Genomic DNA, 12,601 nt, shown 5'->3' with positions numbered 1-12,601 from the left:
GCTCATTCTGTAAAACGTTCGAAACATGGTTTGATAGCTTGCTAACTGAGCTAGCCTGAAGGTGTTTTTTTGTGAACTATTTTAGGAATGCCTTCTAAATTGTGACACGTGCGACAAATAACTAGTCAGAGGTTTGCTTTGAATGGCCATACCAGAGAGGTTCAGGTTTTATGGTTGAGTTCCCTGACCCACATTGACTGGCTCTAGTTAGGTAGCTAAAACGTTTCTACTTGGCTATCCAAGCTATACGTTTTCTAGTAACGTCAGGGGCAAAACAAAGTAGGTATTCCAGCCCAGCCGCATCCCTGGACCGGTAACATGGACTACCCACCCAGCAAGCGCCTCAAGAGGATGAGCCATACGGCTCCATGTAACGACCCCTTCGGAGATGACGATGACTTCACCCAGGATGATCTAGAAGAGATTGATATTATAGCATCTCAGGCCGTGAACGGGGAGCTAGCAGAACCAGGGCCAAGCTCCAAAGGGACAACTATGGCGATGGGGTCCATTGGTCCTCGACCAGGGGAGTTGAAGAAGTCTTATTCGGGGAGCAGACAACAACCCTCTGGTCTGGCCATGAGTAACCCCATGAGAGACGGAGAGATCCCTGAGTTTCCATGTAAAGAAACTTTTGGTAAGACGTCTGAAATAAATGTACTGTCTGTGGCCTAAAGCACTTAACGTACCTATTCCTGACAGGATATATATTGTTCTCTTGTTTTTTTAAATTCCTGACAGAATTTTTTTATTTATTATTTATATTTTCCTCTTGTTTTTCTGCTCCTGACAGATATATATATATATATATATATATATATATATATATATATATACATACACCTGTTGTATCTGGCGCATGTGAGAAATAAATAAGATTTGATTTGTTCTTCCAATGCCGACAGAATATATAATTTCCACTCGTTTTTGCAGGAAACGGACATCAGTCAAAAACTGACGGGGAGCATTTAAAGCAACTGGAAGCCCAACAAGCAGACCTCAAGAAAAAGGTTGGAAACTGACATGCTGAGGTGTTAAACTCAAATCCTGGAAAGTCTCATGACATGTACTCACATTGCTAGTTTACTTTTTAGAAGTCTCAGCAGCATGCTCAATAGCATGTTTGGCTAGTCATAAACCAAATATGACGGTGTGATGTGGTTGTGTTCTACAGCTGAAGGAGGTAGAAGAGGAGATCCTGATGAAGAACGGAGAGATCAGAGTTCTGCGTGACTCCCTCAGGGTCGCCCAGCAGGAGAAGGAGGCGCAAAGACAGGCTCAGCTCCTCCTGGAGAGGGAGAAGAGAGACGCTCAGAGCGAGAAGGAGAAGGAGCTTTCCAAGAAGGTAGACGTCCAAGTCTGTTTTTGATACTGTACAACTATCAAACCCTGATGTATTAAGAAACGACCCTTTACACACTATCCTGCCGAGTCCGACCTAGAGTTGCAAAATTCCCAGGTTTTCCAGAAATCCTTGTTTTAAAATTCCAGGTATCAGGAGGGAACAAGCAGGAAATCCAGAATCCTCCAGCCTGGATTTCTGGAAAACCTTATCCTTTTTTCAAAGTGACAGGAATTTTGCAACCCTATGCTGACCCGAACCGTATGTAATGTAGTTAAGAGCGTACCCTAAGCTCACTTCACAGTTGGCTTGAAATGTCGCAGATGAAACCATCCAAGAGGTACCTTTTGGGTTGCTCAACCCGTTGGTACGTTGTCAAGGAGGACAGTCACATGTGTTTGCGAGCAGAGTATCACTGGTTCGAGTCGGACAGCTGTTAGCAGCACACTGACCCCCGTTGCAGTGGAGGAAGCTCAACTGTTAGCAGCACCTTGGAAGTCAGTTTTGCGTACACAGGACAGTCTGGCTCGGCTCAGCTTGGCTTGGATCAGTAGTGAACAAAGAGTACAGAGGTAGCCTACTCCTTTACTTGAATGGTTATTTACATGTCTGACACAAGATGATGGGCCACTGCTTTATGGTTTAAATAAATAAACCTTTCTCATCCATTCTGGCTGATATTGTATGCATCCCAAATGGCATCCTATGCTACTTTTAACCAGAGCCTTTATATATATATAAATATATATATATATTGCACTATAAAGAGAATAGGGTGCCGTATGTATGTATATGTAGATATATAATGGTCAACTGGCAGCTTCATTAAATAGTACCCGCAAAACACCAGTCTCAACGTCAACAGTGAAGAGGCGGGATGCTGACCTTCTAGGCAGAGTTGCAAAGAAAAAGCCATATCTCAGACTGTCCATCTTTTTATTGGCCAGTCTGAGATATGGCTTTTTCTTTGCAACTCTGATTAGAGTGGCACAGTGGTCTAAGGCACTGCATCACAGTGCTAGCTGTGCCACTAGAGATCCTGGTTTGATTCCAGGCTCTGTCGAAGCTGGCCGCGACCGGGAGACTCATGGGGCGGCGCACAATTGGCCCAGCGTCGTCCAGGGTAGGGGAGGGAATGGCCGGTAGGGATGTAGCTCAGTTGGTAGAGCATGGCGTTTGCAACGCCATTGTTGTGGGTTTGATTCCCACGGGGGGCCAGTATGAGAAAAAAATTAAATAAATGTATGCACTCACTAACTGTAAGTCGCTCTGGATAAGGGCGTCTGCTAAATGACTTAAATGTAAATGTAGAAGGTCAGCATCCCGGAGTCGCCTCTTCACTGTTGACGTTGAGACTGGTGTTTTGCGGGTACTATTTAATGAAGCTGCCAGTTGGGGACCTGTGAGGCGTCTGTTTCTCAAACTAGACACTAATGTATTTGTCCTCTTGCTCAGTTGTTTACCGGGGCCTCCCACTCCTCTTTCTATTCTGGTTAGAGCCAGTTTGCACTGTTCTGTGAAGGGAGTAGTACACAGCATTGTACGAGATCTTCAGTTTCTTGGCAATTTCTCGCATGGAATAGCCTTCATTTCTCAGAACAAGAATAGACTGACGAGTTTCAGAAGAAAGTTATTTGTTTCTGGCCATTTTGAGGCTGTAATCGAACGCACAATTGCTGATGCTCCAGATACTCAACTAGTCTCAAGAAGGCCAGTTGTATTGCTTCTTTAATCAGCACAACAGTTTTCAGCTGTGCTAACATAATTGCAAAATGGTTTTCTAATGATCAATTAGCCATTTAAAATGATAAACTTGGATTAGCAAACACAACGTGCCATTGGAACACAGGACTGATGGTTGCTGATAATGGGCCTCTGTACGCCTATGTAGATATTCCATTAAAAATCAGCCGTTTCCAGCTCCAATAGCCATTTACAACATTAGCAATGTCTACACTGTATTTCTGATCAATTTGATGTTATTTTAATGGACAAAAAAATAGCTTTTCTTTCGAAAACAAGGACATTTCTATGTGACCCCAAACTTTTGAACGGTAGTGTATATATATATATATATATATATATATATATATTATATTTATAATGGTCTTCTGATGACCATCTAACCCTAACCCATTGGTTTGTCTGGCTGTATTTTAACTCTCCAACCTATCCAACCTATGCGTGTCTTACGGAGGGGTTGGAATGAAGCAGAAGACAAGTTTCCGTTGGACGTCCAATAAAGTGATCTGTGTCAACAGGTGCAGTCCCTGCTGTCTGAGCTGCACTTCAAGGAGGCTGAGATGAATGAGATGAAGACTAAACTACTGAACACAGAGAGAGGAAGGAAAGCAGCGGCTTCACCTGTCACCAGAAACAGGTAACCAAACACACACGCTGTCACCAAGAAACAGGTAACCAAACACACACGCTGTCACCAGAAACAGGTAACCAAACACACACGCTGTCACCAGAAACAGGTAACCAAACACACACGCTGTCACCAAAAACAGGTAACCAAACACACACGCTGTCACCAAGAAACAGGTAACCAAACACACACGCTGTCACCACAAACAGGTAACCAAACACACACGCTGTCACCAGAAACAGGTAACCAAACACACACGCTGTCACCAGAAACAGGTAACCAAACACACACGCTGTCACCAAGAAACAGGTAACCAAACACACACGCTGTCACCAAGAAACAGGTAACCAAACACACACGCTGTCACCAGAAACAGGTAACCAAACACACACGCTGTCACCAGAAACAGGTAACCAAACACACACGCTGTCACCAAGAAACAGGTAACCAAACACACACGCTGTCACCAGAAACAGGTAACCAAACACACACGCTGTCACCAGAAACGGGTAACCAAACACACACGCTGTCACCAGAAACAGGAAACCAAACACACACGCTGTCACCAGAAACAGGTAACCAAACACACACGCTGTCACCAGAAACAGGTAACCAAACACACACGCTGTCACCAGAAACAGGTAACCAAACACACACGCTGTCACCAGAAACAGGTAACCAAACACACACGCTGTCACCAGAAACAGGTAACCAAACACACACGCTGTCACCAGAAACAGGTAACCAAACACACACGCTGTCACCAAGAAACAGGTAACCAAACACACACGCTGTCACCAGAAACAGGTAACCAAACACACACGCTGTCACCAAGAAACAGGTAACCAAACACACACGCTGTCACCAGAAACAGGTAACCAAACACACACGCTGTCACCAGAAACAGGTAACCAAACACACACACTGTCACCAAGAAACAGGTAACCAAACACACACGCTGTCACCAGAAACAGGTAACCAAACACACACGCTGTCACCAGAAACAGGTAACCAAACACACACGCTGTCACCAAGAAACAGGTAACCAAACACACACGCTGTCACCAAGAAACAGGTAACCAAACACACACGCTGTCACCAAGAAACAGGTAACCAAACACACGCTGTCACCAAGAAACAGGTAACCAAACACACACGCTGTCACCAAGAAACAGGTAACCAAACACACACGCTGTCACCAAGAAACAGGTAACCAAACACACACGCTGTCACCAAGAAACAGGTAACCAAACACACACGCTGTCACCAGAAACAGGTAACCAAACACACACGCTGTCACCAAGAAATAGGTAACCAAACACACACGCTGTCACCAAGAAACAGGTAACCAAACACACACGCTGTCACCAGAAACAGGTAACCAAACACACACGCTGTCACCAAGAAACAGGTTAGCTGCTCTTCAGTCTACCAGTCTTTCTGTATATGATATGTAATGAGATGATTGAACATAAGACGAAAGTACGCAGACCAACAATTTTCAGGCAGACATTAGACCGTTTTCAATCTGGGAGGGTTAGCTATTGTCTTCATTTTGTTATGACTTTACTAATATTTGTCTGATATGGATCAGGGTTCTCGCCAAAGAATGTAAGACAGGCGCTGCGCCACCTTGTGGACTGGCTGCACCATTTTCCTTTATTTGTTATTATATAAGGCCTTTTTTTTTTTTTGCTTTCGGTTGCTGGAAATGCGTAGTTTGCAGGATTTTACAATATTTGCACATTATTCTTTTAAAAATTCTTCAAACTCTTGTCAAGTTGGGTGTTGATAATTGCTAGATAGACATTTTCAAGTCTTACCATAGATTTCGAAGCCGATTTAAGTCAAAACTGTAACTAGGCCACACAGGAACATTCAATGTCGTCTTAGTAAGCAACTCCAGTGTATATTTGGCCTTGTGTTTTAGGTTATTGTCCTGCTGAAATGTGAATTTGTCTCCCAGTGTCTGTTGGAAAACAGACTGAAACTGATTTTCCTCTAGGATTTTGCCTGTGTTTAGCGCTATTCTGTTTCTTTTTAATTAAATAAAACTCGCTGGTCCTTGCCGATGACAAGCATACCTATATATAAGGAGGATGGGATCCACACAAATCATTTGGGTTCCTGGATCCTTTCACACCATTAAAAGGCTGCGTTGAGACAATTACTTAACAATGACCCAAGCCCAGCTCTGTTCATCCCTACCATTGTGATGCTGAGTTGTCATAATGCTTCAGCAAATGTACATTATCCCAGGAGCGTTGGAAGACAATGAAAGTAACTTCATTTATGTCCCCCTAATTGCCCTGGATACCTCTGTTGATCCTACAGCTGTTGTATGCAGTAATCATGAGCCTATGAACCAGAGTTATACTGTTAGCACTGAGGCGGTGTGCCCTAGTAGGAAGTCCACTGTGTGCAGCTCACCCTGCACTATCAGCTCCAATATAAATAACATGAGCAAGTCTACTTTTGCTAAGCTTCCCAGTAAAGCAATGAAAACAATCAAGCATCCCAGAAAAGTGTTACAAATAGCCCATATTAACATATATAGCTTAAGAAACAAGGTTCATTAAGTCAATAACTTGCTAGCAACAGATGACATCCATATTCTGACTATCTCTGAAACTCACTTAGATAAAACCTTTGATGATACAGTGGTAGCAATACATGGTTATAACATTTACAGACAAGACAGTAATGCCAATGGTGGAGGTGTTGCTGTTTATATTCAGAACCACATTCCTGTAAAGATTAGAGAGGATCTCATGTTAAATGCTGTTGAAGTAATATGGCTACAGGTTCATCTGCCTCACATAAAGCCCATTCTGGTGGGAAGCTGCTATAGACCACCAAGTGCTAACAGTCAGTATCTGGGTAATATGTGTGAAATGCTTGATAATGTATGTGATATCAACAGAGAGGTATATTGTCTGGGTGATTTAAATATTGACTGGCTTTCATCAGGCTGCCCACTCAAGAGAAAGCTTCAAACTGTAACCAGTGGCTGCAACCTGGTTCAGGTTATCAATCAACCTACCAGGGTAGTTACAAACAGCACAGGAATGAAATCATCAACATGTATTGATCTCATCTTTACTAATGCTGCATAAATTTGCTTTAAAGCAGTATCCAAATCCATCGGATGTAGTGATCACAATATAGTAGCCATATCTAGGAAAACCAAAGATCCAAAGGCTGGGCCTAATATAGTGTATAAGAGGTCATGCAAGAAGTTTTGTAGTGATTCTTATGTTGATGTAAAGAATATTTGTTGGTCCGTGGTGTGTAATGAGGAGCAACCAGACGCTGCACTTGACACATTTATGAAATTGTTTATTCCAGTTACTAATAAGCATGCACCCATTAAGAAAATGACTGTAAAAACTGTTAAATCCCAATGGATTGATGAGGAATTAAAAAAAACTATGTTTGAGAGGGATGAGGCAAAAGGAATGGCAAATAAGTCTGGCAGCACAACCGATTGGCAAACGTACTGCAAATGGAGAAACTAAACTGAATAAAAAGAAAGATGAAGAAGAAACTACACTATGAAACAAAAATAAATTACATAAAGAATGATAGTAAAAAGCTTTGGAGCACATTAAATGAAGTTTTGGGCAAAAAGGCAAACTCAGCTACATCATTCATTGAATCAGATGGCTCATTCATCACAAAACCCACTGATATTGCCAACTACTTTAATGATTTTTTCATTGGCAAGATTAGCAAACGTAGGCATGACATGCCAGCAACAAACGCCAACACCACACATCCCAGTATATCTGATCAAATTAATAAAGACAAGCATTGTAATTTTGACTTCCGTATAGTGAGTGTGGAAGAGGTGAAAAAATTATTGTTGTCTATCAACAATGACAAGCTACCTGGGTCTGACAACATGGATGGAAAATTACTGAGGATAATAGCGGACGATATTGCCACTCCTATTTGCCATATCTTCAATCTAAGCCTACTAGAAAGTGTGTGCCCTCAGGCCTGGAGGGAAGCAAAAGTCATTCCGTTACCCAAGAATAGTAAAGCCCCCTTTACTGGCTCAAATAGCTGACCAATCAGCCTGTTACCAACCCTTAGTAAACTATTGGAAAAAATGGTGTTTGACCAGATACAATGCTATTTTACAGTAAACAAATTAACACCCGACTTTCAGCATGCTTATAGGTAAGGACATTCAACAAGCACAGCAGAAATTGATGATAAAAATATTGTGGGGTCTGTTTTGTTAGACTTCAGTGCGGCTTTTGACATTATCGATCATAGTCTGCTGCTGGAAAAACTAATTAGAGCTGCAGTAAAATAAAATAACAGTAGGGAGGCTGTATACAGGGGGTACCGGTACAGAGTCAATGTGCAGGGGTACAGGTTAGTCCAGGTAATAATGAGGCTATATACAGGGGGGTACCGGTTCCGAGTCAATGTGCAGGGGTACATTTACCAGGTGGCGAATCGCGTCTCTGCATGTCTGGCAGACATATCAGTATGGATGACGGATCACCACCTCAAGCTGAACCTTGGGGGGTACCGGTACAGAGTAAAGGTGCAGGGGTACAGGTTAGTTGAGATGATTGAGGTAATATGTACATGTGGGTAGAGTTAAAGTGACTATGCATAAATAATAAACAGAGTAGCAGCAGCGTAAAAGAGGGGGTTGGGGGGGGGGGGGGGGGGGGGGCAATGCAAATAGTAGCCATGATTAGCTGTTAAGAAGCCTTTTGGACCTAGACTTGGCGCTCCGGTACCGCTTGCCGTGCGGTAGCAGAGTGAACAGTCTATGACTAGAGTCTTTGACAATTTTTAGGGCCTTCCTCTGACACCGCCTGGTATAGAGGTCCTGGATGGCAGGAAGCTTGGCCCCAGTGATGTACTGGGCCGTACGCACTACCCTCTGTAGTGCATTGCGGTCGGAGGCCGAGCAGTTGCCATACCAGGCAGTGATGCAACCAGTCAGGATGGTCTCTGACCTCCTCCCTATAGGCTGTCTCATCGTTGTCGGTGATCAGGCCTACCACTGTTGTGTCATCAGCAAACTTAATGATGGTGTTGGAGTCGTGCCTGGCCATGCAGTCATGGGTGAACAGGGAGTACGCACCCCTGAGGGGCCCCCGTGTTGAGGATCAGCGTGACAGATGTGTTGTTACCTACCCTTACCACCTGTGCTATGGGTCGGTAGTCATTTAGGCAGGTTACCTTGGTGTTCTTGGGCACAGGGACTATGGTGTTCTGCTTGAAACATGTTGGTATTACAGACTCAGTCAGGGACATGTTGAAAATGTCAGTGAAGACACTTGCCAGTTGGTCAGCACATGCTCGGAGTACACGTCCTGGTAATCCATCTGGCCCTGCGGCCTTGTGAATGTTGACCTGCTTAAGTCTTACTCACATTGGCTACGGAGAGCGTGATCACATAGTCATCCGGAACAGCTGGTGCTCTCATGCATGCTTCAGTGTTGCTTGCCTCGAAGCGAGCATAAAAGGCATTTAGTCCATCTGGTAGGCTTGTGTCACTGGGCAGCTCGCGGCTGTGCTTCCCTTTGTAGTCTGTAATCGTTTTCAAGCCCTGCCACATCCGACGAGCGTCAGAGCCGGTGTAGTACGATTCAATCTTAGTCCTGTATTGACTCTTTGCCTGTTTGATGGTTCGTCGGAGGGCATAGCGGGATTTCTTATAAGCGTCCGGGTTAGGGTCCCGCTCCTTGAAAGCGGCAGCTCTATCCTTTAGCTCAGTGCGGATGCTGCCTGTAATCCATGGCTTCTGGTTGGGATATGTACATACGGTCAATGTGGGGACGACGTCATCGATGCACTTATTGATGAAGCCAGTGACTGATGTGGTGTACTCCTCAATGCTATCTGAAGAATCCCGGAACATATTCCAGTCGGTGCTATTAAAACAGTCCTGTAGCTTAGCATCTGCGTCATCTGACCACTACCTTATTAACCGAGTCACTGGTGCTTCCTGCTTTAGTTTTTGCTTATAAGCAGGAATCAGGAGGATATAATTATTATCAGATTTGCCAAATGGAGGGCGAGGGAGAGCTTTGTATGCGTCTCTGTGTGTGGAGTAAAGGTGGTCTAGAGTTTTTTTTCCTCTGGTTGCACATTTAACATGCTGGTAGAAATTAGGTAGAACGGATTTAAGTTTCCCTGCATTAAAGTTCCCGGCCACTAGGAGCGCTTTCTCTGGATGAGCGTTTTCCTGTTGACTTATGGCCTTATACAGCTCATTCAGTGCAATCTTAATGCCAGCATCGGTTTGTGGTGGTAAATAGACAGCTATAAATAATATAGATGAAAACTCTCTTGGTAGATAGTGGATCTACAGCTTATCATGAGATACTCTACCTCAGGCGAGCAAAACCTCGAGACTTCCTTAATATTAGATTTCATGCACCAGCTGTTGTTTACAAATATACACAGACCGCCACCCCTTGTCTTACCGGAGTCAGCCGTTCTATCCTGCCGATGTAGCGTATAGCCCGCTAGCTGTATGTTGTCCATGTCGTCGTTCAGCCACGACTCGGTGAAACATAAGATATGACAGTTTTTAATGTCCTGTTGGTAGGATATCCGTGATCGTAGGTCGTCTATTTCGTTTTCCAATGATTGTACGTTGGCTAATAGGAATGATGGAAGAGGCAGATTACTCGCTCGCCGTCGGATCCTTACAAGGCACCCCAACCTATGTCCACGATATCTCTGTCTCTTTCTCATGCGAATGACGGGGATTTGGGCCTTGTCAGGTGTCTGTAGAATATCCTTTGCGTCCGACTCTTTGAATAAAAATCTTCGTCCAATACGAGGTGAGAAATCGCTGTCCTGATATCCAGAAGCTCTTTTTGGTCATAAAAGACATCTACCAATAGGTGCCCTTCTTTGCGAGGCATTGGAAAACCTCCCTGGTCTTTGTGGTTGAATCGGTGTTTGAAATTCACTGCTTCACTTAGGGGCCCTACAGATAATTGTATGTGTGGGGTACAGAAATTAGGTAGTCATTCAAAAATCAAGTTAAACACTATTAGTTCACACAGAGTGAGTCCATGCAACTTATTATGTGACTTGTTAAGCAAGTTTTCACTCCTTAAGTTATTTAGGCTTGCCATAACAAAGGGTGTTGAATACTAATTGTACTTTCAGAAAGCACTGTAAATCTTTTGTCTTGCCCATTCACCCTCTAAATGGCATGGTACTAATGAACCCCTGTCTCTGGGCCCCAGACTGTCTGGTCCTGCTGCTCAGCTCCAGGGTGCCAGTGGTGCCAGTGGTGCCGCCAGCAGCAGCCCCCACTGTGTAGCCTTTCCTGGAGGAACAGCCTTCATCACCAAGGAGACGTTTGGTGCCCAGCTGCCCTCCAGGTCAACGCCGGGCACGACCTCCGGACCAGGACACCTCAGAGACGGTACGTATGATTGGCTGATCGATTGACTATGGATTATCATGTTCCTACCGGTTCCTTCCATTTTAAAACCATTTTGTTCCAAGTCCCCTGTGTTATGTAACATAATTAACGCTCCTATTTAGTGGTCAACCAAATGTGTATTTAGAGACATGGCTTGTAGTCCCTCTCAATTACTATGAAGACATTTACATTTTACATTTTAGTCATTTAGCAGACGCTCTTATCCAGAGCGACTTACAGTTAGTGAGTGCATACATTTTTCATACTGCCCCCCCCCCCCCCACAGGGGACATGTCTCAAGGCTACAAGTCCCCATGTGTTACATTTTAAATGTAGTCATTTAGCAGACGCTCTTATCCAGAGTGACTTAAAGGTAGTGCATTCATCTGAAGACAGCTGGGTGGCACAACCACATATCACAGGCGTAAGTATATTTTCCTCAATAAAGTAGCTATCGGCAAAGTCAGGGGGGAAAAGAGTCCAGTGTGAGTGTTTGTAAGGCTCTTCTGACTAGGCGCATGTCGTCTTGTGTTCAGATGGAAAACCACAGTTCAGCAGCAGACAGGAAGTGACTCACTCAGACCCTTTTAACACATTTCAACCCTCTCATCATCAAGGTGAGTTACCTAACCCTCAGTCTATTCTCTATATATAGTTGTACTATTTACCTAACCCTCAGTCTATTCTCTATATATAGTTGTACTATTTACCTAACCCTCAGTCTATTCTCTATATATAGTTGTACTATTTACCTAACCCTCAGTCTATTCTCTATATATAGTTGAAAATCACTGCAACACTTAACAAAGAACTGCAGTTAGTTTCAGAATGGGTGGCAAGGAATAAATTAGTCCTAAATATTTCAAAAACTAAAATCATTGTATTTGTGACAAATCATTCACTAAACCCTAAACCTCAACTAAATCTTGTAATAAATAATGTGGAAATTGAGCAAGTTGAGGTGACTAAACTGCTTGGGAGTAACCCTGGAATGTAAACTGTCATGGTCAAAACATATTGATACAACAGTAGCTAAGATGGGGAGAAGTCTGTCCATAATAAAGCGCTGCTCTGCCTTCTTAACAGCACTATCAACAAGGCAGGTTCTACAGGCCCTAGTTTTGTCGCACCTGGACTACTGTCCAGTCGTGTGGTCAGGTGCCACATCCGACGACCGTCAGAGCCGGTGTAGTAGGATTCAATCTTAATCCTGTATTGACGTTTTTGCTTGTAGGCAGGAATCAGGAGTATAGAATTATGGTCAGATTTGCCAAATGGAGGGCGAGGGAGAGCTTTGTATGTGGAGTAAAGGTGGTCTAGAGTTTTTTTTTTTTCCTCTGGTTGCACATTTAACATGCTGGTAGAAATTAGGTAGAACGGATTTAAGTTTGCCTGCATTAAAGTCCCCGGCCACTAGGAGCGCTGCATCTGGATGAGCGTTTTCCTGTTTGTTTATGGCCTTATACAG

General features: G+C 43.7%; 1 protein-coding gene across 1 annotated transcript in view; it reads left to right on the top strand.

The window, feature by feature from the left end:
- The window catches only part of atrip (ATR interacting protein), a 31,837-nt gene continuing 19,236 nt past the window's right edge, over positions 1 to 12,601 (top strand). The window contains exons 1-6 of the mRNA XM_084167752.1: positions 1 to 637; positions 934 to 1,010; positions 1,175 to 1,345; positions 3,604 to 3,722; positions 10,952 to 11,133; positions 11,670 to 11,750. Of these exons, the coding sequence (XP_084023878.1) occupies positions 319 to 637; positions 934 to 1,010; positions 1,175 to 1,345; positions 3,604 to 3,722; positions 10,952 to 11,133; positions 11,670 to 11,750 (949 nt within the window). The 5' untranslated portion in view covers positions 1 to 318. The remainder of the gene's footprint in view (positions 638 to 933; positions 1,011 to 1,174; positions 1,346 to 3,603; positions 3,723 to 10,951; positions 11,134 to 11,669; positions 11,751 to 12,601) is intronic.

This window comes from Coregonus lavaretus, assembly GCF_964263955.1.
Source record: "Coregonus lavaretus genome assembly, chromosome: 8".
Lineage (NCBI taxonomy): Eukaryota > Metazoa > Chordata > Actinopteri > Salmoniformes > Salmonidae > Coregonus > Coregonus lavaretus.
Note: the sequence above shows the minus strand (reverse complement) of the source record. Positions and strands in the feature narration are given on the sequence as shown.